At 46.9% G+C, this 26,850-nt stretch overlaps 1 protein-coding gene across 2 annotated transcripts in view; it reads right to left on the minus strand.

Annotated features, from left to right (window-relative positions):
* Positions 1 to 26,850, minus strand: part of LOC140426606 (ral guanine nucleotide dissociation stimulator-like 1) — a 409,325-nt gene that overhangs the window by 268,137 nt on the left and 114,338 nt on the right. The window contains exon 1 of one of the 2 annotated variants that reach the window (XM_072511590.1): positions 9,963 to 10,415. The exons of the other annotated variant lie outside the window; for it this stretch is intronic. Within the exon in view, the coding sequence (XP_072367691.1) occupies positions 9,963 to 9,983 (21 nt within the window). The 5' untranslated portion in view covers positions 9,984 to 10,415. Of the gene's footprint in view, positions 1 to 9,962; positions 10,416 to 26,850 lie in introns of those variants that run through there. 2 annotated transcript variants of the gene reach the window in all.

Consider the following 26,850-nt stretch of genomic DNA (forward strand, 5'->3'; position numbering starts at 1 on the left):
CAACATAGCACAATTGGAATAAATTCTTCTACATTACATTTTAAAATCTCATTTGAAAGCTCCAACGGTGCAGTTCCTGAAAGTGAAGCGTTTTAGAAAAATTGTCCCAGGACTAATCCTTCATTTCCCAATCACTGTTAGATTTCCGAGGTTACACACATTCCTTCACAAAGAAAAGGAGAGTGAGGGGGAGATTCCAGAGCTGCTTACCTTCTTGCTACTGCACTCACAGCAGTGTTTAGTAGAAGCCTGGGAAAGTTATCTGCCAGCTGGAACAGTAATAAATGCCATGTGGCACTCAACTGTGGAAAGGGGAGAACACACGTTTGCAGAAGTATTCATGAAAAGACAAAGAGCTGCTGATAGCAAGGCTCACTTTTAAAGGCAGAATTCAGATCAACTTTTTATTTTGCATTATAAGAAAGTTTATGAAGACATTTCCAGACAGGGAGCATTCTATCAGGAAGAGAGGGAAAGGCAGTCAGGTACAGTAATTAATATCAAGAGGCATAATAAAAACATGGGACAAAATTTAATGTCCCCACTCACTTGAGTGAATTTGAAGGTATGGAGGGCTGGGGGATCGGGTGGGATAGTGCGAAGGGGAGATCCCACTGCCTTCCCCCCTCCCACTGATTACATCTGGGACAGGAAGGCTTGCAGGCGACCTCCTCTTCTGGGTATCAATTGAGGCTGTTAAGTGGGGCATTTGATGTCCACTTAAGAGCCTCGTCCTACTGCTGCTAATATTCAACCAGCACGAGGCGCGAGATCAACTATGCGGGAGCCGGACAAGGAAATCCTAGCAACATATGTGTGGGGAGGAGGTTCCCTTGTTCAGAGGCACTTAGTGTCTGATGGAGGGACCCGGGATTGGGAAGTGGGGGGGGGCCTGCAGAGAGGCCAATACACCTCCCACACCCCACTGGCAACCCACCCTGCACAGCCCCCCATTACAACCTTTCACTCGGGATCCAACGATGAACCTGGTGAAGGCCCATGTCAGCAGCCACCTTTCCCAGTGGCACTGTAAGTAATGGAGAGTTGTTGGGCCGTTTTAGCTGGCAGGATTTCCGCCCTTCTGCTGGAAGTCCTGGAATTAATGTGGAATGGAACCCCCGCCAGCAGGGTTCCCACTGCCAATTATGGATTTAATTCCCTCAGGGCTCCTGAATATCGGGTTGGCAAAGATGCTGCCGGTTTTGGTGGTGGGCATGGGCCCCTGCCACCCTCACTGAATTCTACCCATAGTTTGCAGAAAACAATTTTAAAAATTGGACAAGAAGCTCTGTGAAGAGAATTATATTGCATCAGATTCTCCTAGTAGGAATTATGTAGGGTGTCAATTCAGAAAAAACTCCCCTGCAGATCTGTCATTGTTTGGAAAGAGCACCACTTGCAGCCTAGGAAAAGAATTACGTTCTCTATTGTGATTCTGTGGTCTGTGAACAACTTACGTAGCTTGAGGGCAGTGACCTGTGGCCCAGGGAGGCTAATGGAATGGTTAGCCAAAGGGTTCAATTCACTGTTACCATGGCACAGATCTCAGAACACAAGCAATGCCACATTCAGGGCAATGTCTAATGAGCATGGAAAACTCATAGTTCATGATAACTATGCCAATATTTTCACAGACTCTCAAAGGCTACACCATTTCCATAGCACCCATGCGCAAAGAAACTTCATGTAAAACAGGGAGATCGCCCAGCAGGAGAGAAATGGAAAAGAAAATGGAGAAAGGCAGGAAGGGGAGGGAGTGAAAGGGATAAAGAAAATTAGACAAAATTAGTCAAAGCAATGGATTCTCAGGGGATTCCTAAAAGTAGGATCGATGGTGACAGAGGCAGGAAGTCTCAAAGGCCAAAAGTGAAGTGGCTGAGCAAATGCCCACCAAATGGTAGAGCAAGCAAGAGCATTCCAGAGGAACAAAAAGTGTGGACAGGGAGATGAGACAGAGGAAGTCACATCTCCTCTGACTGAACGGGTATTTGGAATTTCAAATACCTATAACAAGAGTAGATGATTTAGCTTTTCCACCATTCAGTTGGACAGTGGCGAATTTGCATTTGAACTCCATTTGCATGCTTTTGCACCACACCCACTTCAAGTGTACCAAAACAGGATCAGGCAGAAAGCTACGGGGACTTTGATATGTTCTTCAATTCTGTCTCTTTAGCAAATACCAGGGTCAGCTTCAAAAGGCATTGGGCTCCTTATTGCTCGGTCATCTCCAACTGCCACTTAAACAAGAGGGAAAAAAACATTTCTACATCGAGAAAGGGCTGCAGCTTTGTGATTTAAACTGCTGCTCACAGGGCAGGAAAATTTACTTCTTTATGCCGAACAAGAAAATATTGCAATCAAAATGTTGGGAGAATAAACAAATAGATGATTTCTTTAGATGCATAAAATCAATTCCTTGCTCATCAATAGTTAAGACAGTCCCCAGATCAGACCAGACCATTTTAATAATTGGGTTGACAAAAGATGAACAAAAATGTTGAAATACTGAAAACCACTTCTCGATGGCATGAAAGTCTCCCCTTTTATGCTTATGGTTTATAGATTAAAACATTGATATCCTCAATTCTAACTTATTTCCAAAACAAAAGATTGTTCATTAATGAGAAAAATAATGAAAGCAAACATCTAGAAATCCTAAGAGCCTTAGCAGTAGTTGTGGCAATGGTTGTACATGTGTGCCTGATACTTGAGTGATGATGTGCTTCTTGAATGGATATACTCGCCAGAACAACCGGAAGTCCAGCCCCACCAACCCTCAACCTCCTCACCGACAATTTTCCCCCTCCCTTATCAATTTTCCTTTATATTCTTCCCTGAGGACCACTGACTCCTGCTGGGCCCAACCAGTTTTGCAGTTGACTGTCAGTGGCCAGTGTTTACGTGTCAGCCTCAACACTGAGTGTCAACACGATCTTCAACCGAATACTCGACCTCATTCTACGATCGCAGGCAGATTTCCAACAGCAACAGAGACCCCCCGCTTCATATACAAAGCTTCTGTCCCTTCCTAGTTTAGGACACTGGAGCTGAACTCCTAGTGTAGCAGCGGCTGAATGTAATTAAACACAGGCTGGGGATTGAGTGCTTCCTGGTCGTGGGACACTAATTAACCTTAGCCTTGCTGAGGAATTGAAAACAATATTAAATCCCATCCCCCATCTGCCCCATCCTGCTGTACACTACTTGTGCATTAACACTTACACTTCTTAATCCCTGAAAATCAATCAACTCAGTCTTTCAGCTGAACGGATACGCAGAACTGGGAAACAAATACAGCAAATGTAATCAGATTTCCAAATCAGGAGACGAAAGACGTTAGCTGCTAAACATTCATTAAAAGCAGTTTGGGGCTTTGACTGTTTAGTTTCAGACAGGCTGAATTTACATGGCTTAAGTTAGTTCCTGGCATATACATTTAATATGCATGTAGCCATATCTACTCATTACAACACCATTGACGATGTTAAATTTATCTCAGTAATTGGAAAGGATCAAAGGTTGCTAACTGTGACTAAATGTATTCCTGGCGGTTTCATCACATGACCTGCCCCCACACTCCAACCATGAGTGGGCCAACACATCCATCCTTGTGACAAACACCTCTCCCAACTGGAGAGCAAAAAGACTCATTCCACAATTGGATGAGGCTTGACTGCCAGCCAAATGCCCCCTCCCTAGCCCATCTATGTTTTTATATATTTATATCTGCTAAAGAGAAATGGTCAAAGAAAATGACAAAAATATACAATGCATCACAACATCTTCGGATTGGAATCAGCGTTAGATCGCCACTCTTACCCACATACTTGTGCCAAATTTCTTCGGTGCCAATCTTGGCCGACCATCTTCTAGAGTCATAGAGGCATAGATGTTTACATCATGGAAACAGGCCCTTTGGCCCAGCTTGTGCCGCACAGTTTCTATCACGATGCTAGGCCCACTTGCCCGCATTTGGCCCATATCCCTCTATACAACCCTGCCCATGTAACTGTCTAACTGCTTTTTAAAGGGCAAAATTGTACCCACCTCTACCACTGCCTCTGGCAGCCCGTTCCAGATGCTCACCACCCTTTGTGTGAAGAAATTTCCCCTCTGGTCTCTTTTGTATCTCTTCCTCCCCTCTCACCTTAAACCTTAAGCAGCTGGTTTAGCTCAGTGGGCTAGACAGCTGGTTTGTAATGAACAAGGCCAGCAGTGTTGGTTCAATTCCCGTGCTGGCCTCCCCGAACAGGCGCCGGGGCTTTTCACAGTAACTTCATACATGTGACAATAAAATATTATTAGGGGCTGGTTTAGCACAGTGAGCTAAACAGCTGGCTTGTAATGCAGAACAAGGCCAGCAGTGTGGGTTCAATTCCCGTACCGACCTCCCCGAACAGGCACTGGAATGTGGCGACTAGTGGCTTTTCACAGTAACTTTATTGAAGCCTATTTGTGATAATATGTGATTATTATTATTAAACCTATGCCCTCTAGTTCTAGACTCCTCTACCTTTGGGAAAAGATGTCGACTATCTACCTTATCGATGCTCCTCATTATTTTATAGACCTGTAGAAGATCACCCCTAAGCCTCCTACAGGAAAAAAGTCCCAGCCTATCCAGCCTCTCCTTATAACTCAGAACATCAAGTCCTGGTAGCATCCTCGTAAATCTATTCTGCATTCTTTCTAGTTTAACAATATCCTTCCTATAAAAGGGTGACCAGAACTGAACACAGTATTCCATGTGTGATCTTACTAATATCTTGTACAAATCCTGTATTCAATATTCTGACCAATAAAACCTAGCATGCTGAATTCCCTCTTCACCACCCTGTCCACCTGCGATTCCACCTTATAGGAGCTATGAACCTGTACTCCTAGATCTCTTTGTTCTGTAACTACCATTAACTGAATAGGTCCTGCCCTGATTTGATCCACCAAAATGCATCACCTCACATTTATCCAAATTAAACTCCATCTGCCATTCATCGGCCCACTGGCCTAATTGGTCAAGATCCTGTTGCAATCTTATATAACCTTCTTCACAATCTACTATACCACCAACCTTGGTGTCACCTGCAAACTTACTAACCATGCCTCCGACATTCTTATCCAAATCATTTATATATAACAAATGTCCCAAAAATCTGAATCCCTCCCTCCTGCACCATCTCTCATGCCACACATTTATCCTGTCTATCCTGTCATTCCTACTCTGACTAGCATGTAGCACTGAAAGCAATTCTGAGATTATTACCTTAGAGGTCCTACTTTTTAGTTTAGCTCCTAACTCCCTAAATTCAGCATGTAGGACCTCATCCTGTTTTTTACCTATATCATTGGTGCCTGTATGCACCATGATAGCTGGCTGTTCACCCTTCCCGCTTTAGAATGTCCTGCAGTGGCTCTGAGCCACCCAGGACCCTTGCACCCAGGGGGCAACATACCTTCCTGGAGTCTCGTTGTGTCCACAGAAACGCCTGTCTACTTACTTACAATCAAACCCCTATCACTATAGCTCAATCACTCTTTTCCTTGCCCTCCTGCGCAGCAGAGCTAGCCACGTTGCCATGAACCTGGCTACTGCTGCCTTCCCCTGGTGAGCCATTGCCCTCAAGTGTATCCAAAACGGTGTACCTGTTTTGGAGAGAGATGACCACAGGGGACCCCTGCACTGCCTTCCTACTCTTCCTCTGCCTGTTGGTCAACCATTCCTTATCTCCCTTGGTACTCTTTATCTGCAGTGTGACCAACTCGCTAAACATGCTATCCACGACTTCCTCAGCATTGTGAATGCTCCAAAGTGAGTCCATCTGCAGCTTCAGAGCCGTCAAGTGGTCTAACAGGAGTTGCATCTGGACACACTTCTTGCATGTGAAGGAGCCAGAGACAGTGGACATGTCCCTGAACTCCCACATCGCACAAGAGGAGCATGACACGGGTCTCGGATCTCCTGCCATGTCTTAACCCTTAGGTTAACTTATATAACTACAATGCCAAAAAAAATAGATAAATGAAAAGAAAAGAGAAACTACTTACCAGTCACCACTACTTACCAGATAGATTCAAATTTAGCAGGTCCCGTCTCGGCCAATCAAATCTCAGTCCTCCTGTAACATCACTCTTCAGTTTCCCCCCAATCTAAACCTCAGATTGACTGTTTGTCCCTTATCTTCCCAAGAGGCCGTCGGTCCAACCGCTCGTCTCCGCTCCGCTCCTGACTCAGGCTGGGCGAGATCCAGACAGCGCAGGGGTCGCCGAGGCCCAGTGTCGAAATCCAACAGTGTCAGAGCGAAGGAGGACTTGCCCCCTTTTTTACTACACTAACTGCCATAAAGCAGGTAAGTTTAAGGATCCCATCGAAAACGACAGGCCAGGGAGAAGGTAAGTGTCTAAGGTAAGTGGCATTTGAGGGGTGGGAGGGGAGAGTCAGGCATCGGGGTATGGGGATCGGATATTGGGAGAGTGGGGGATATTAGGTTTGGGTCAGTTTGAGGGTGGAAGTTCAGGTTGGTTTTGGGGGAACTAACTGGGTCAGGTCAGGTAGGCGGGGGCTGCAGCAGGGTCAGGTTGGTCTGGGGTTCAGTTCAGGGGGCTAGGTGAGTTGGGTGTTGCATTGGGGCCGATTCAACCAGGTTGGGGGAGTCAGATCGGGGAGGGCAGGGAACCCTGCAGAGGTGGGAGTTAGAGGTGGGGAATACTGTGGGGGAGGAGTGGTTCATGAGGGGGGGGGGGGGGAGTTGGTTGTAAGGGAATACCCTGTGTGGTTGGGAGTGCGGGGGGAATACCCATGCGGGGATCAGCCTGGATATTTAAAATAGTAATGCAAAAGTTACAAGTGGTTATAATCTTTCCATTTCTTTCAGAGTAACTATTTGTGTTACACTGGTGGGACCAACAAAAGTTAGTGATTTAAATCGCTTCATTGGATGCTTCCCAGCGTAGTGCAATTGCCAGGGGAATTCAGTGCTTTTGGACAATTGCCTAGGAATTTCCCAGTGAGATTCCCCAGCAAATCCTTTGGTCCCCACCAGTTTCCTCTTCTCCACCGCCACCTCCCCCCCCCCCCCCCCCCCCCCCCCCACACACCCACGCCCACGCCAAATCCAACATTGGAGAGCCCAGCAGTTAGGCCACAATATTTTTTAGTGTCCTGATGATTTTTCTCCAGAGGCTGCACACAGTCAGTGCCCTCGAGATTGATTTTAAATCCCTGGGGCCTCAAGAGCCAATTCTGGAGTGGTGGCAACCCAGATCAAAAGCCTTCTAATGTGTTTCCTATTCCACATGACGAGGTCTTGTATGGAATGCGAATACTTTTGCTAATAAATGTGTCCTCCCTTAGCCTCAATTCAAGCTACTTTACAGACACAAAAATGCTTACTGGTACTTGAGGCTTCAGATATGGAAGAGCAATGTGAAAGCAGCTCAACCCAGACACTCAGAATCCTAGTTTTCAGGCTTTACATGTCACAGGTAGAATCTAAAATCGAACTGACGGACTGGATAGTTAAGATTAGCATCTTATCAGCCGTTTACAAATCTGCTGTCACATGGAGCCCAAATGCTTGGAAGCTGGCACAGTTCTTTGCATCACAGGTCAGCCTCTCGGGCTCAAGAACTTCATTATTTAAAGAGTTTATACCCCTTTGATTAGATGGCTTTCGGAAATGGTGCCAAGTAGGAACAGTTCGTGACTTATTCACACAAGAGGGGGCTGAATGTAAAATTCTATACACAAGCGCGTCAGAAATATCCGACTGATTAGGTACATTAGGGGAGCATGCGATTAACGTTTACATGCAAGACCTGCAAGAGATATTTCACAGGAAGCATTGCAACAGAGTCAGCACAAACCAGGTCATGGTTCAGCACGCAAAACACAAGCCCTTTTCCATAGTTTCCTGAAATAGCCAAGTGTGCACTATTTTAGGTTGATTTCCACTCCATGGACCATCTGCTAGAATATTTTCCAACAAAAAAAAAACGCCTTCAATTTTTTGGCAGACTGAAGAATGATAGGACAGCAAAAAAACTTTGTTCACTTTCAACTCCAGCCTCCAGAAGGAAACCCAATAAATGATGATATCATCATGGCAGCAAGTCTAAAGCATAGTCAGATTAATCAAAACGAAACATACAATGTAGATAAAATACTGGATTGATTTTATTTTGTCGCTTTTCAATGTGTCTCATACATGCAGAATAACTGTTTAATGTTAGTGGAAATTCTTAAACATTGTTCCATTTTGATCGACTCAGAACAGATCTACTTGGAGGAACCTCCTGATTGAAGGGACACACTTCTTCTAGGACACCAGATGGCAAGAGGCAGCTCAGAAATAATAATGTAATAATAATAAGAGCCTGAGAAAGGAATACCAGCGATCAAGAGTCCAAGGATCGACGCCACCTCCCGGAAACACCTGCCAAGTGTACGGTCAAAGATGCGGCTCCATGTGCAGCATGGTGGCGCAGTGGTTCGCACTACTGCTCATGGCGCTGAGGATCCGGGTTGGATCTCGGCTCTGGGTCACTGTCCATGTGGAGTTTGCACATTTTCCCCGTGTCTGTGTGGACAACCCGAAACGATGTGCAGGATAGGCGAATTGGCGACACTAAATTGCCCCTTAATCGGAAAAACGAATTGGATACTCGAAATTCTTCTAAAAAGATGAGGCTCTAGGATCAGCCTCATCAGCCATGCAAGAACCCACAGAACCATGACCTGTAACACAGAGTTTCTTAGGTGAACAATCGTATTCGCTAATGAGTGATCACTGAACAAGATAAAAAGGTCAAGTGATGATGAGGTAAAGATGTAGTAATTTAGCAGTGGCGGCACGGTCGCACTGTGGTTAGCACTGCCACCTTATAATGCCAGGGACCCAGGTGGAGTTGTCACATTCGCCCTGTGTCTGTGTGGGTTTCCTCCTGGTGCTCTGCTTTCCTCCGACAGTCCAAAGATGTGCAGGTTAGCTGGATTGGCTAGGTTAAATTGCCCCTTAGTGTCCAAATGGTTAGATGGGGTTAGAGGGTAGGGCGGGGGTTTGAGCCTTGGTAGGGTGCTCTTTTGCAGGGTCAGTGCAGAGTCAGTGGGCTGAATGACCTTCTTCTGCACTATAGGGATGCTTTGATTTCACATTTGCAGCCCGGGTGAAATGAGGGGATTGATTCCTCAACACCATCCTGCAGGATTTCCCTAATTTCCTTTTGAATTGCACACCTGACGGATCGGCGGCGCATGAATGCAAATAAAGTGGCCTACTCCAGCCAGCCTGGAGAAAAACATGCTGCACACGACATCCATTCCCACCAGGAGCTCTGCTGTGCCACTGGGAAACACATCAGTCAATACCGATGTGAACTTGTTTTACGAGTCATTGAACGCCTTGACGTACAGGTCACATGATAACAGGTTAATCAATTGCCACACAATGTTCGACCAAGAGAAGTCAAAACATGCCCTTCTCCTGGTCATCTAAGTAAGACATGCGTGCCGTGACTTGCTGTCAGTGTGAAGAGGTTTCATCAAACGCAAGACCTCCCGGTTCCATCGCAAGCGAGCGGGAACTTGCCTCCTCCAGGGAGAGCGAGTGTCCCCTCAAGCTTCACCGCCAAATCAGCCCCAATGCTGATTTTCAACAGTGTCTGTACCTCCTTGATGACACATAGTCGTAACGAATAATGCAGGGCGAAATATTTGTTTCCTTTACTTGTCTTGTCCCCCCCCCCCCCCCCCCCCCCATTAAGTAAGGAAAAATACCAGATGCATGTGTACAAACATATATTAAAAAACTGCAATTCTGGCTGTACAAAAAGCCTCATTCAATATTTCCAGACTGTCCATTTCAAGTTATTTTCTTTAAAACAGCTGCTAGAAAAACACTCAAAACACACTCATTTCCAACTATTTTTCCCACTCCCCCGCTCTATTTAAGCCAAGATATACTAACCAACAAAGGAAAAGAAGCCATTCTTCTGGACCATATTTTGCTTTTGCCTCAGCACGAACCATAGCGAGAAGCAGATAAAGTGGGTTTGGCGCAAGTCATTCTTGCAGTGAGAGGTGAGATCCACCAGGTATTCCACTCTGATTTCAGACTTTCCCCGCTGAAGCCGAAATCTGCTCAGACCTCAAACCAAATGTTAGACTGTTGCAGAGTGCTCGCACGATGCCTGCCCCTGGATGAGGGAAAGATGAATTCCCTTCCCGATGTTGACAGAGGAGATGTCCAAGCGACAATTGACGGAAGTGAGCTGCTTAGCTGGTTTAATCTGCATCATGCTCCCACACAGACTGTGTGACTCCTACTCTGGAGGGGGGAAGAGAGAGAAAAAAAAGCAGCTAACTTGGCGGTGCCAAGAAGCTACTCCAGATTTTCAGCAGTCTTTTCACATTTGACACAAGTGCTTCTTTGTCGTTCTCGCTTTGTCTGATACATCCAAGTAACGCCTAAGCCAAAAAGTCCACAATCAACAGATTAAAAAGATATCCAAAAGTTCTTCAATTGTAAAACAAAATTGAATTCTCAACATCTCGTCACAGACTTAGTGAAGAAAAGAGGCAATCTCAAAAAGTACCAAAGCATTCCTAAGTGTTGGTGTCATTTTTCAAGTGTAAAAACAAAGTTTGAGGACTTGTAATGCTTCCAGAGAAAGTTCTGTACATAATGGGGACATTAATGGCTGTATTTCAAAGCTGGGTTAATCAGCCAGTGTACCTGCAAATTCTGGCAATGGCCAAATCTCATTTAAACTCATGTAAATGAGCAATTGCAAATACATTTTAAATACACAAAACCTAGGCAGCCAAATAGCTCTATCTCTCTAATGAAGTGAGTAACTTGAAAACAGACTATTTTATTCAACTTGAAGATAACAAATAGTAATTTGCAAAACATACAACTAGTGAGCCTGGTCTCTGCATGGATGTGTATTTTCCTCATGGGGGCTGCTGCCCTGGTTTATGTCACTGGTTTTTTTTCTCTTTTCCACCCCATCCAGAACCAATAAGGGAAAAGTACGATCAAGTTACAAAAAAAAATGAACAGATATCATTCCATGAAAGCAACATTCGAAGTTCTGCTGCACTCCATATCTAGGATTCCTTGAACATTACACATGTAGTCTGCCAAAGTTTGAATATATTATGACAAACAGATAGAAAGCAAACACTTTTAAAGTGGAATTGGTTACTTGAATAAGAAAAGCAGAGTTATGGGGAAGTTGCAGGGGATTGGGGACTATCTGGATAGTTATTTTAAGACCATAAGAAATAGGAACAGGAATAGGCTATTTGGCCCCTCAAACCTACTCTGCCATTCATTCTGATGCATATGAATTAGTTCCTGAAGCATATAGGCAAAGATTTCAGAATTTGGGGAGACAGCCAGGCCAGGCTTATGCAGAATTTGAAATGGTTAAGCAGCACAATTTTAATAGGTGGGTGTGAGCATTGGGAGTTGAAACTACCTATGAGGCTCTGAGAGGGGTAATTTTCCTAGAGGAATTTAAGAATTCTCTACCTTCTATAATAAGAACCCATGTTGAAGACCAGAAGGTGAAAACTGCTAGGCAGGCAGCAATTATGGCTGACGATAATGATCTAATCCATAAATTTAAACCTTTGGTCCATCACCCCATAATTGTGAAAAGGATGGGAAGTGGGAGAATGAGAGGGAGGGTGGTAGTCAAGGTGGATAATGGATATTTGGAAATGCTACGGGATCACCTCCTCAGACCAGGAAGAAAGGTACTGTGGGTGGAGGTGAGAGTTGGAAGCCTAGGTGTCACCATTGTAATAAGTTGGGACACGATCGTTCAGCATGTTGGAAGTTGCAAGGAAAGCTCATGGGATTTGTGGGTGTTTATAGGGAAGATTCAGAAAAGGGCACAAAATTAAAGAATACTATGGCGCAGGCCATAGCGTTAACTGGACTTAGGAGACCTGAGGTAAACAATGTAGTGGGAGCACGAATGAGCAGGATGAGAGATATGCCAGTTTTGTGTCTAAGTGGAAGGTCACCCCATTTTCCTCAACTGGTGTAGCCAAATCCATAATGATCTTAAGGGATACAGGGGCTACTCAAACTCGAGTGCTGGAGAAGGATTTGGTTTTCCCTCCAGAGAGTGCAGTGAAAGCTGAGGTATTAGTGAATGGGATATGTGGAAGCTGTATCCCCATTCCATTACATAAAGTGCAATTGGAGTGTAATTTAGTGTCAGGTCCAGTAGTTGTTGGAGTGGTCAAGGAATTTCCAATGGAACAGGTAGACTTACTTTTAAGGAATGATTTAGCAGGAATGAAAGTAGTAGTTCATCCAGGATTACGGATAGTTCAGAGGAAGTATTGCAGATAGTACATGAGATGCCAACAGTAGGGCATGGGGAGATAGGAAAACTCACTGGGCAGTAGATGATTCAAAGAGAGATGTTGACAGCTATTGATCAAATTACAGTGGTACTGAACCAGATTCTGTGCATTCTCAGATTGAACGTGACCATAAAGATGAAGATTCAGAGGAGAGTTTTGACTTTGATTTTGGTTTTGATTATGAAGTAATAATAAACAGTTGTTACTGAATAGACCAGTCACTAATTGATCCTGAACAAATGTCAAGCAATTCTTCCAAAGTTAGTAAAGGAGCTAGCAACCCAGAAGAGGAAAGTGATTTGGACTTTTTTAAACATAATTTGTCACTGCCTCTTGTAGTAAGCCCATTGCCATTCCCTTCAATTGAAAAGAATTCCCAGAGCAGGCTTGCTTTGACGGAAAGTATACACGATAGAATGACATCAGTTAGTCAGGATGGGGACAGTAGGGACTGTGAAGTGACACTCAGCGAACGACTGACTGGTTAGCCTGTATCCTTTCAAAGGTCTGCAGTGCCTCATCGAGGTAAAATAAGCAGATAACAAGGGAGGTGAAGTAATTAGCAATCAATTTGTTTTGAAAGTTAAGGGGAAGGTGGATGGAGGAGAGATTGAATCGGTTAGGGTTGTATTCGCAGGAATTCAGAAGAATGAGATGGGGATCTCATAGAAACCTATAAAATTCTAACAGGACTAGACAGGGTAGATGCAGAAAGGGTGTTCCCATTGGTGGGTGTGTCCAGAACCAGGGGTCACAGTCTGAAGATACATTTAGAACAGAGATGAGGAGAAATTTCTTCACCCAGAGAGTGGTGAGCCTGTGGAATATGTTACCACAGGACGTAGTTGAGGCCAAAATATTGTATGTTTTCAAGAAGCAGTTAAGGGAGCAGCACGGTGGTTAACACTGGTGCCTCACGGCACCGTGGTCCCAGGTTTGTTCCTGGCTCTGGGTCACTGTCTGTGTGGAGTTTGCACATTCTCCCATGTTTGCGTGGGTTTCGCCCCACAACCCAAAGATGTGCAGGGTAGGTGGATTGGCCACGCTAAATTTCCCTTTAATTGGAAGAAATGAATTTGGCACTCTAAATTTTACCAAAAAAAAGATATAGCACTTAGGGTGAAGGGGATCAAAAGCTCGAGGGGGTAGTGGGATTAGGTTATTGAGTTGGATGATCAGCCATGATCATAATCAGCAGGCTCTTCTATTTTCTATGTTTCGATGTAATACTTCTCTCAGCGTTGACAATCATACTCGTAATTTAGTTGTAGGACATCCTCAAAATTTGGTTAAAACTTCATTGGTCAATCAGGAAAGGCTGATTGTATTACATGAGGGACGGAAAGAGACAGATGTAGTAAAAGTACTGAAATAGCACACACGGAGTTGTAGGGAAACACCAAGGGGCACTTTGTTAACTATTTATGGTATGGACACAAGAAACTTGGAACCACTAAAGCCACATGCATCTCGATTAAAACCACAGAGACTGGATGGGAGGGTCCCTTTAGTCAGGGGGGCTATATGGGAGGGTCCCTTTAGTCAGGGGGTCTCTGTGTAGGGGTCCCTTTAGTCAGGAATTCTCTGAGGAGTCTCCCTATTACAGAGGCTCCTGGATGGTAGTGGGGTTTCCCTATTACAGGTCCCAGGGGTGTCTCTTTATTACAGGGCCCCTGTAGGGTCTCTCTATGACAGGTGTCCCTGGGGGTCTCCCTATTACAGGTTCCGGGGGTTCTCACAATTACAGGGGCCCCTGGATGGTCTCTCTATGACAGGGGTCCTTGGATGGTATCTCACTGTTAAAAGGGCCCCTGAGGGAGTCTCCCTATTACAGGGTCCCCCTTGTCGTTGGGTGAGGGGGCACCTAGGCAATCCAGGGGTGGGGGGCTGCTTTGCAGTGTGGAGGGGTGGGTGGCTGGCTGCTGGACTTCGTTACCAGGTGCCGCACACAATGGAGGCCTGATAGCGGGATTTCCTTGGGAATCTCTCGTATTTCTTGCCATGCATAAATTTGCATGGCAAGGGACATGGAATTTCTTCCCCATTTGCGCTCCCGGGGATCGCAAATTGGTTGCAATTCTCCTCTGGCGGGTGAACGCGGGGTGCGATTCTCTGTTGCCCGGCGCCAATATCGTAATCAGTGATAGGTGGAGAATCGAGTCCGATGCCCATATCGGGGCCGGTGACAGTTTGATGCCTGTCAGCCATGCTCCGCCCCCTCCTAACTGGCGTTGTCGGTGCCTCGTGCCATTGCAGTGGCGTTGGTGCGTCATCGGCACCATTAGCCGAGTTCCCAACCATGCGGGACACGTGTGGTCTCAGCGGTCAGGAACCCATTGTGGCGGCTGCAGACTGTGTCCAGTGCCGCCACACTTGGCTAGGATCCGTGCCGCTCGCTGGGTGGGGGGGGGGGGGGGGGGGGGGGGGGACTTCTGCGAGAGCTGGGGGGTCTGGTGGGGTTGCAGATGGCGGGCGGGTCTGTGCACGGCCAGCGCCATGTTGTACCATCGGTGCAAGTCATCCCGTGCACATGCATGGCCAGCAACCCGGCCATTCTCCAGCCGTTTTCGGAGCAGGAGCCAGGTGTTTCACCCAGCGCTGCTGCTAGCCGCTCACCGGTCCCGGAATCAGTCAGGGATCGCCGCCGATTTTGAGTTTGAGCTGGTGAATTGGAGAATCCAGTCAATAGTCTCTCAAATGGAGAATTTTGCCCACAGTTTGTAGATGCAATGCCATGTGTTTAAAGGCTGACTCATTACTAATGTAGGAACAGGAAAAGGGGCCTGTATAATGGAGCTGGTTTAGATAGGCATGTGTTGGTGTTTTATGTCTTGCATACCTCATAATGAAATGTCCATGACCTGAAGTTTAATTCTTTTAGGGGCAGATATATGTAAGGATCCCCCTAGACCTTGTGTAGGGTGCTCTTTCCAGACTCGAAGGGCCGAATGGCCTCCTTCTGCACTGTAAATTCTATGATAATCTATTTAATCCTTGTCTGTTCCTGTTTATGACATCACAGATGTCATAAATGTTTATAGCATGGAAAGGTACCCTTCGGTCCAGCTTGTCCATGCCACCTGTGTTATATCACTAAGCTAGTCCCACCTGCCCGCATTTGTCCCATATCCCTCGATACCCACCATGCCCATGTAACTGTCCAACTGCTTTTTAAAAAACAAAATGGTACCCGCCTTTACCACTGCTCGTTCCAGATGTTCACCATTTCTGTGTGAAGAAATTTCCCCTCTGGTCTCTTTTGTATCTCTCCCCTCTCACCTTAAACCTATGCCCTCAAGTTCTAGACTCCTCTACCTTTGGGAAAAGATGTCGACTATCTACCTTAAAAAAGCTCCTCATTATTTTTAGACCTCTATAAGTTCACCCCTAAGCCTCCTACACTCCAGGGAAAGAAGTCCCAGCCTATCCAACCTCTCCTTATAACTCAGAACATCGGGTTGGCACACGGCAGGGATAAGAAGGTTGGGGGACCTGTTTGTGGACGGGAAGTTCGTGAGCCTGGGTGAGCTGGAGGAGAAGTACGGGCTCCCCCCCGGAAACACCTTTAGGTATCTACAGGTAAGGACGTTTGCCAGGCGGCAAGTGGTGGAATTCCCGCTGCTGCCGCCATGAACGGTACAGGGCAGGGTGCTCTCGGGGGTGTGGGTTGGAGAGGGGAAGATTTTGCCAACGTACCAGGTGATGCAGGAGGAGGAGGCCTCGGTGGAGGAGCTGAAAGGTAAGTGGGAGGAGGAGTTGGGGGAGGAGATCGAGGAGGGGACGTGGGCAGATGCCCTAGGGAGGGTGAACTCTTCCTCTTCATGCGCGAGGTTCAGCCTCATACAGTTTAAGGTGCTGCACAGGGCACACATGACCGGGACAAGGATGAACCGGTTTTTTGGAGCTGAGGACAGCAAACCACACCCATATGTTCTGGGCATGCTCAGCGCTGGAGGAAGTTTGGAAGGGCGTAGCGAGGACGGTGTCGAGGGTGGTAGGATCCAGGGTCAAACCAGGCTGGGGGTTCGCAATATTTGGGGTTGCGGAGGAGCCGGGAGTGCAGGAGACGAAAGAGGCCACCGGTATTCTGGCCTTTGCGTCCCTGGTAGCCTGGCGAAGGATTCTTCTTCAGTGGAAAGATGCGAGGCCCCCAAGCGTGGAATCCTGGATCAACGATATGGCAGGGTTCATTAAATTGGAGAGGGTGAAATTTGCCTTAAGGGGATCGGTGCAAGGGTTTTTCAGGCAGTGGCAACCGTTCTTGGACTTCCTGCCAGAACCGTAGACAATGGTCAGCAGCAGCGGCCCCGGGGGGGGGGTTCTATTTTATTTTTGTTTGTCTATACTGGGGAATCTGAGGGGGTGTATATATTTGCTATGTTTGCTATGTGTTTCGGCGGGTGTTAATATATTATTTATGTATGGGGGGAGGGGGACACTGAGTTTTGTTTTGTTTGGTATTTAATTCTATTGGGTTCCTTTTACATTTTGTTGTTGATATTTTGTGAAAACTTTAATAAAAATTGTTTTTTTAAAAAGGGAGTAGTAGATTAACTGCCCATTATTCTGTTATAATTACTGCATATTTCTCCTTTATTTCTGTCATTAACAAACAGTTATTTGTGTTCAACTTACAAACCTGGTGGCTGTAACTTACTGGGCAGTCAAGGGCTAACGATTTTGCAAATTTTATATGAATTATTGGTTAAGTCAGTTGTGTTCGGACACCGGAGTCTGTGGGGTTGGAATTGACTGTGCATTCCCCCAGGGTGTTGTAACATAAAACAATCCCTGCATACAGGGACCATCCTAATGAACCTTCTCAGTTCCGCCTCCAATTAAATAATCCATAGAATTTGTAGAATCCATAGAACGCCAACAGTGCAGAAGGAGGCCATTTGGCCCATCGAGTCTGCACTGACCCTCTGAAAAAGCACCCTATCTAGGTCCACTTGCCTGCTTTATTCCCGCAACCCCACCTAACCTGCACACCTTTGGACACTAAGGTGTAATTCAGCATGGCCAATCCACCTACCTGCACATCTCCAGACTGTGGGAGGAAACTGGAGATCCGGTGGAAACCCATGCAAACACGGGGCGAACGTGCAAACTCCACACAGACAGTAATCCGAGGCCGGATTCGAACCCGGGTCCATGGCGCTGTGAGGCAACAGTGCTGACCACTGTGCCGCCTTATCTTTCTTTAAATAAGTGGGGGAGACAAAACTGTTCTCAGTACTCCACATGTGATCTTATCAGTACTTTGTACAGTTGCAGGAAAGCTTCCCTCCACTTATATTCCAACCTCCTTAAAATAAGATAGAAAGGTACTATCAAGGTGGAAAGGTAGCATAAACACCATGAGCAACTTCAGAGCGCTGTGATTCTGTGAACGTTAAAGGGACACGCCACTCTGAAGATTCGTGATGCCCCCAAGGCATTGTAATTTAAAACAGACATAGAGCTTGACATTCATGCTGCGCACCAAGCAAATGATATCCCTAATTTATTCTGCTAGGAACAAGAATACATTTTTTAAAAGGATTTGAAAAGAATACAAGTACCATGAATAGAGACATTGAGTTTTACAGAAAATGGCCCTTCGACCATCGTGTATGTGCCAGCCATCAAGCACCTTTCTATTGTAATCCCATTGTCCAGAACTTGGTATGTAGCCTTGAATGCCATGGGGCGTGATTCTCCGACCCCCCGCCGGGCCAGAGAATCGCTGGGGGGCGGCGTGAATCCTGCCCCGACGGCGGCTGCCGAATTCTCCGGCGCCGGGTTTTTGGCGGGGGTGGGAATCACGCCACGCCGGTCGCATGCCGTTGGCAGCGACCCCCCAGCGATTCTCTGCTCCACGATGGGCCGAGCGGCCGCCTGTTTTCGACCACACCCGCCGGCATAAATTACACAAGGTTCTTATCGGCGGGACCTGGCTCTGAGGGCGGCCTGCGGAGTCCTGGGGGGGGGGGGGGCGTGGGGGCATCTGGCCCCGGGGTGGGGGGGGGAGGGGGGCACTGTGGCCTGGCCCGTGGCCTGGCCCGCAATCGGGGCCCACCGAGATGCGGGCGTGCCTCTTTCCCACCGCGCCGGCCGCTGTAAAGCTCTGCCATGGCCGGCGCGGAGAAGAAACCCCCTGCGCATGCGCAGGAATCACAGCAGCGGTTCTGGGAATACGTTGACGCTCCTGCGCATGCACCAACTCGCGCCGGGCGGCGGAGGCCCTTCAGCGCCGGTTGACGTGGCGCCAACCACTCCAGCGCCTGCCTAGCCCCCGAAGGTGTGGAGGATTCCACACCTTCCGGGCGGCCTGATGCCGGAGTGGTTCACGCCACTCTTTGGCGGCGGTACGGCCCGCCTGCCGGATACCGGAGAATCCCGCCCATGGTGTTCCAAGTGATCATTTAAATGCTTCTTAAATGTTGTGGGGGTTCCCGCCTCTACCACCATTTCAGGCAGTGAGTCCCAGATTCCCACCATCCTCTGGGTGCAAAGGTTTTTTTCCTCAAATCCCCTCTAAATCATCTGCCTCTTCCTTTAATTCGATGTCTCCTGGTTATTGACCCCATTGCTAATGGGAAAGGTTTCTTCCAGTCTACCCTATTAATGTGCGTCATAATTTTGTACATCTTACTTATACTACCTTCAAACACTACACCAATGCAGTTTGGATCTGCGTATCAACAAGTACCAAACATTGTAAGTGCTTAATACAAAGCCACTGTGTTGGAAATTTTACCGGAGCCAATTTTGGGGTTGTAACCAATTTGGAAATAGGGCTTAACCAGTATCTCGAAGAGGCACAACAGGACGTCCCCAAAATCAATTGCCTCTTAAGTCAGACCAATGTTTGGTGATGGGGGGAGTCTGGCCTGATTTTACTTAAAGTACTATTCGTGTTCATCCACATTTCCCCAATTTCAATTCTCTTCCCACACCTAGTGGTGCACTAAGGCAGATTTTGTCTGTTTCCATAGCTAGTTATTCCTGGAACAGGTCGCTAGTCTGTCACCAGAGGCTTATATCTTGAGGGGCACCATTCTGCATCAAACCCTTACCACCTGCCATTGGCGTGTTAGAAGGTTTTGCAGGTTGACACTTAATGTGTTTGGCCATGTAATGAAATCACTTTCCTTGGCCATTAAGTTCTGGGGTGGGAGTCAAGCTCAGACGTTCTGGTTCAGGGGCAGTGAGCACTATGCTACGCGCTGCACCACAAGACCTGCCCACTTTGAGAGCAGAGTAAAAATCAACAACTATTAACATTTCAGAACTTTAAATTAATTACATTAATAAATGCACAAGACTGTAGATAGCGGTTTTCAGCACAAAACTAACATCACATTGATTAAACAGTGGGCGGGATTCTCTGGCCGCGTCCACCAGGTGACCAAAGAATCCCACCCGAGGTCAAAGGAGTTCTCCATTGTCCGCATCTCGCTTGTGGCGTTCTTGCGGCAGGCGGAACAGAAAAATCCAGCCCAGTGTTTTTAGTAGCTTTTCTAGTTCTTGTACAAAATCAAAGCAAAGGGCAGGATTCTCTGTAGTCCGACGCCGAAATCGGGATCGCGATTGGTCAGAGAATGGCTTCCGACGCTGGAATCGGAGGCAGGCACCAGTTTGACGCCAGTTCACGATGCTCCGCCCCCTCCAAATCGGCATCTTCGGACCGCGGGCACCCGCGACACCTATGGCGCGTCATCAGCCAGCCCACCCCATGAAGCTCCGCCCCTGGTGGGCCTAGTTCCCACAGAGCGGGCCACGTGTGGTCCCAGCGGTAGCGACCTGGCGTTCCGGCTGCAGACAGTGACAAGCGCAACACACTCGGCCGGGATCCGTGCACTGGCCAGGGGGCTTCTGCTAGGGCTGGGGGAGTGGTGGTGGGTGGCCAGAGGGTGGGCTGTGGGTTCGGGGTGGGCGGTAAGCGGTCCAGCACGGCGAGCACCATTTTTCCCGGCGTGACCGGTGGGTGCGCGGCTGCAGCTTTTCAGCCCTGTGCATGTGCATCCCTGGACCCGGCGCTTCTCTGGTCGTTCTCTGCGCGATCTGCGGGTGTTCCACGCAATGCTGGTGCAAGCCCCTCACCGGTATTGGAATCGGTGACGGATTTGTGCCGAATTTCCCATCGTGGAGCACCACGGATTCTCCATTGGCGCCGGCTTTTAGCCTCAGAAAGGAGAATCCAGCCCAAAATATTTGGAGTCAGTCCCAATTTTACTCTAGTGACTGAAGAAAAAAGACGAGGGATGGCAGGGGGAAGGGAGAGGAACAACTGCAGAAAGACCATATTTGCACTGATGAATGCTCGCACACCAGAACAGAAAGAGATTTTCTTTCCACAGATGCTGCCAAGACCTGCTCAGAACATTTCCAGCATTTTCTGTCTTTTGGTCATATTTCCAGCATCTGCAGTATTTTGTTTTTGTGGTGTTTGTGACCATGTATGATCTTGCCCGTCACCCTTAGACTTGCCAAGATATGAAAACCCGTAGCAATTTTGAAATTAAGCATTTTAGTTTGAGGAAAAAAATACATTCACAGAAGACTATTTATCCACATTCATTTCCTAAATGGCAGTTACCTACAGTCACAAAACAATCCAGGCAATAAAACATTGCTTCTGCTATATCATTTGAAGTTGAACTCAGTAAGCGTCAAGACCCCCCAATGTAATAACTCAGTTTTGATTCCTACAAATGTCAGCGACTTAATCCCACAGATCTATTAATCAGTTTACAGTTGGACCTAGAAATTCCACTTGTCATGTTCCTCTGCTAGGCCAGTGTGAATGATGCACAGAACATCTAGTTCTTGACTAGTTAAAATAATTTATTGTTAAAAAAATTGTGTGGTAAAGATAACTGGAATAAATATATTGCAAACTACTAACACTAACTAACTAACTATACCACCAGCACGACTTACTTCCAACTCCCGCGGCATAGAGCTGCATGGTACACTTATACTGCCACCTGCTGGTTGGAGGTTGTGTACAATATTATACACAGAATTGCTTTGTGCATATTATCACATCTCCTATCTCTGCTCATATAGAAGCTTGACATTTAGTGACAGCAACATTAATTTTGCGGTCCAGGTTACCCTAGCAGTATATCACCAATGTGCTGCCAAAGTCTTGTAGGAATGGTTTGTTGAAGTGTCACCAAGATTCCTTTGATGCAGCAAAAAGGTACTGATCACCTATTTGCTCATTATTTGCCACTATTCTGATTTTGAATGAAAAGGATCTTTGGCTATAAGGTACTTACTGTGAATGGTATGTACTGATTATTGAAAGAGTTATAGGGAATTCTGTTTTTGAGAGGATGGATGAAACCAATCATTTCTTGAGGTGCCTTTCACTTAATTTGTTGTGTGTGATGAATGCATGTGGAAGTGTTTGAGATGGAATCTTCAATCTTTTAATTGATTTCCGATTAGGCTGAACTTATCTTGACATCAAATTCTTTCCTTCATGGCACCCCTTCTGATGCATGGGATGGCACTGACCTGATCAGAATGTTGTTACTCAGATTTTGCAATCCAGAAACCCATTCTCTCAGTGTAACAAGACAATAAATATATGCTTAGGGAATTTTGAGTATGGGCACCATGTTAGCACAGTGGTTAGCACTGCTGCCTCACCGCTCCAGTGACCCGGGTTAAATTTGGGCCTTGGGTAACTGTCTGTGTGGAGTTTGCACTTCCTCCTTGTGTCTGCATGGGTTTCCTCCGGCTGCTTCCCTCCCAAGTCCAAAGATGTACAGGTTAGGTGGATTAGCCATGCTAAATGCCCCTTAGTGTCCAAAGGTTTAGGTGGGTTACTGTGTTACGGGGATGGGTGGAGGAATGGGCTTAATAGGGTGCTGTTTCCAACAGCCGGTGCAGACTAGATGGGCTCCATCTGCACTGTAAATTCTATGAGCACAAATTACTCGAAGTATAAGATTACAGAAGTGTATTTTTTATTTCTGTTGTTCGCAACCGTACATCAGTCCAATTATCTCCTATTGATTCAAATGGACTTTGCCACTATGTGCTAGCTGGAACACTTAGTTCTCTGCCGTATCACAAGTGGCTTCTCCAGCTGAGGCACTTCCTGTGCATGTGTTGCCGAATGCATTCAGCATAATTTGAGGCAATGCAGCTCCCTCGGAGCCAATGAGACCATAGTCAACTGAGCAGATATTTAAAAATTTTAATGAGCAATCTGGAGTATGAAATGTGAGTGAAACCCACATGCATCTGACAACGGCATTCAGCAAGTGGAACCTCACTCTTCCCATTAAGCTGCAGTTGAAAACAAATGATTTTTACAGCAAAGATTGCTCAACGTCCCAGCACTTGCCTACACAACAGGTCACTCTGCTGCCAACACCACTTGGTGGCAGGTCAATGATGGAATTTCAAATTAATACTTAGTTATGACAAATTATCAAAACGCTGTACACTAATTTTTGTACCCCAAATGAAGTTGACAACAGATCAGAAAAAGCACACAAATTTAAGTAATTTACAACACAGAGGCTGTTGATGAATGCCTGTTCTAACCAGCTCCAGATAGCAAAACCCAGAAACATCCGACCCATAACAACTTGGTTACTCACTGCTTAGCCAGTTGAGCTGCAAACCTGAGGAACAGATGTTTCCCCACACATGCTTAAGTGTTGAAGATACACCCATGAACCAACTGCAAAATCGCAACATTTACAAATCTCCCATTCAGACCAACAGAGTATGAACTCATCTCCTATTCCATAAACATTAACTATTCTCTTCCTCTTTAAATTTGAATATTTTCCATTGTTCTAGTAAAGTGCCATAGAAAAAATATTTGCAAGCAGCTACACTAGTCAAGAAATATGTTGCTCCATTATCCATTCATACTTGAAAACAAAGGCTAATAAAACCAATATCTTCTCCACAGGACAGATACACTTTAAAAGAATGTAGAAACGGGCACAATATGTGGAAACCCACATTCTATTTAGGATTTGGTACAGTTCTGATGAAATGAGGTCACCTTGATGATAGACAACAAGACAATATAACTCTACACAAAATAAGTATAGGTATTTCAAATTGTTTCAGTTCTATTTCTAATGTGAGCCACATTAGGTTAAGGTGTGGTACAGGAGCAGAATGCTGCAAGCATTCTTATGCATCTGAACATGACTACGTAACAGCTCCCTTTTACTTGACCATTTTCCCACATCAACAGAATGAAGCTCCCAAAGTTTACAGCCATTTTATACCATGGACATAATGAAAAGGGATGTGTGTAAATTAGCAATTGATAACAAGAGCAACAAAGATGGTGCACTGCACTACACCATAGATGAACAAATGGGCACAAGATATTTTCTACAATATCAAAGGTAGGACCAAGACACAAGGGGCTGGACTGTCTGTTCCTGAGACTGTCAGGCGCAGGATTCATGGAGTTCCATGACAGCAAAACTGGCGTCTCTCCTGGACCGATTCAGCTACTGTTAAGGGGCTAGCACCGGTGCCACGAGGAACACAATCAATTCCGATGAGAAACGGTGCCGGATTCACTTGGTCCGAGACTGACACTCGGGTGGCTGACATGCTGCAGCCACATGTATACACTTCACTCCCCAACACACCATCGCAGCCAACAAGATGATAGCAAAAGCGACCTCATGATTCAGACGCCGGGTTGGAGACCCTCCTGGATGTGTGGAGAAGAGGCGGGTGACCCTGTACCCTGGCCTGGGAAGGAGGCTGTCAGGGGCCGCCATTGCAACTGGATCCTCGACTTTCTGACCCACAGACCACAATCAGTAAGAATAAACAACAACACCTCCTCCACAATAGTCCTCAATACCGGGGCCCCGCGAGGCTGCCTACTATACTCCGTGTACACACACGACTGCATGGCAAAATTTGGTTCCAACTTCATTTACAAGTTTGCTGACGATACGACCATAGTGGGCCGGATCTCGAATAACGACGAGTCAGAGTACAGGAGGGAGATAGAGAACCGAGTGGAGTGGTGCAGCGACAACAATCTATCCCTCAATTCCAGCAAAACTAAAGAGCTGGTCATTGACTTCAGGAAGCAAAGTACTGTACACACCCCTATCAGCATCAACGGTGCCGAGGTGGAGATGGTTAGCAGTTTCAAATTCCATGGGGTGCACATCTCCAAAAATCTGACCTGGTCCACCCACATCGACGCTACCACCAAGAAAGCACAACAGCATCTATACTTCCTCAGGAAACTAAGGAAATTTGGCATGTCCACATAAACTCTTACCAACTTTTACAGATGCATCATAGAAAGCATCCTATCTGGCTGCATGACCACCTGGCATGGCAACTGCTCGGCCCAAGACCGCAAGAAACTTCAGAGAGTCATGAACACAGCCAAATCCATCACACGAACCTGCCTCCTATCCATTGACTCCATTTACACCTCCCACTGCCTGGATAAAGCGGGCAGCATAAGCAAAGACCACTCCCACCTGGCTTACTCACTCTTCCAACTTCTTCCATCGGGCAGGAGATACAAAAATCTGAGAACACGCACGAACAGACTCAAAAACAGCATCTTCCCTGCTGTTACCAGACTACTCAACAACTCTCTTATGGACTGACCTGATTAACACTGTACCTGTATGCTTCACCCGATGCTGGTGTTATCCAGTTACATTGTGTACCTTGTGTTGCCCTATTATGTATTTTCTTTTATTTCCTTTTCTTTTCATGTACTTAATGATCTGTTGAGCTGCTCACAGAAAAATACTTTTCACTGTACCTCGGTACACGTGACAATAAACAAATCCAATCCAACAGCCTCAAAAACAGCTTTTTCCCAGTGTTACCTGACTCCTAAACGACTCTCTTATGGACTGACCTCATTAACACTACACCCCTGTGTGCTTCACCGGTGCTAGTGTTTATGCAGTTACATTGTGTACCTTGTGTTGCCCGTATTTCCTTTTCTTTGCATGTACAAAATGATCTGTTGAGCTGCTCGCAGAAAAATACTTTTCACTGTACCTCGGTACACGTGACAATAACCAAAAATCCAATCCAAATCCAACCCATTGTGGTATTATAGGTATTACGGTACCTGAGAGGCTGAAGTACCATTGGTAGAACCTATATGCTTGCCATTGGCTAGAGTGCATAATAGCTCCGCCCTGATAGGCGGGGTATAAGAACCCGTGCCGTCCCAGCAGCCCTCATTCTGTACCTGAGCTGCTGGGGGAAACATCTAGCTTATTTGAGCCTTCAGTTGTACTACAACCTCGTTTTAGTGGTCATTGATCGTGCATCACCCATTCCCCATGCCTGGGTGCAGTTGGCAGAAGCGGTGAGTGCTGTGAGCAACATTGTCCGGACCGGCCAGCAGTGTCGGAAAAAACTGCACAACCTCCTCAGGGTGGCCAGGGTGAGTAGGCAACACTGTGCCCGTGACACTAACACATGCCAGCACTCATACTGGCCTCCATGGCCAATTGCCCTGGCCACTGAGGCCACCAGCTACCCATCCCTGGGCTGCATGCGTCAGTCGGACTGTTTAACACTTCCGTTTGCTGTCTCTCTCTCTCTCTCTCGCTTCATCTCCCATCCCCCACCACGAGAAGGCTGCCCACAACAGCTGGGATCGGGAGAAAACTGGAGGGGGGACTGCCGGATCTGCGGCCCCTCACCAAAGTAGAGCAGAGGGCCCTGGACGTGATCGGCAGCCCAGAGGAGAGGGAGGTTGCTGGGGTGGAGGTCGGCCGTGGGCAAGGAAGTGAGACCCCGCTGAGTTGCGGTTCCCTGTGACAAGTTTTTCAACCCCTCAACATCATCCCCATACCACCCTCACCCCCACACCACCCTCAGCATCACCCCCACCCGCCCCCGGCCTTATGGTCTAACCATGTCTTGAAGGACCTGCTGGCGATGAGGCAGGTCCACCTGTTGTCCCCCACCCCAGCCAGTGCCACAGCTGGTGCCCTCCCCTGTGTGCCAAGCAGCGACGAGGAGAGCAGCACGGATGGCAGCCCTCGAACCGAGAGTCAGGACACCCCGGAGCTCGGAGTCCTGGGATGGCACTAACTTCCCGTCACAGCTGTCTCCAACACCCTCCACCATCCCAGAGACACTCACCTCAGTTGGGCACTTTAGTGAAGACTCTCTGGTGCGCACCACACAGCTGAACCGGTACATCAGGTGGAGGTAGGAAAACCGAGGGGACAGTTGGTCGGAGGGTGGGCCGACCCCATGGACTAGCTGCTGTCATGACAGGTTTCGGGCTTTTGGAACGGACAGTCCCATCGATTGGGAAGATGCAGTCGCCGAGCCAATTACTACATGAGGGGTTGTCGGCGAGCATCCAGCACCTGCAGTCACAGGTGGAGGAGTCCAACCACGTGTAGGAGTAGGAGGTGGTGCCGCCCATGCATGACACCCAGGCTTATGCCCATGGGTGGCATCCGTGGTGG

Source organism: Scyliorhinus torazame, chromosome 7, assembly GCF_047496885.1.
Source record: "Scyliorhinus torazame isolate Kashiwa2021f chromosome 7, sScyTor2.1, whole genome shotgun sequence".
Taxonomy (NCBI): domain Eukaryota; kingdom Metazoa; phylum Chordata; class Chondrichthyes; order Carcharhiniformes; family Scyliorhinidae; genus Scyliorhinus; species Scyliorhinus torazame.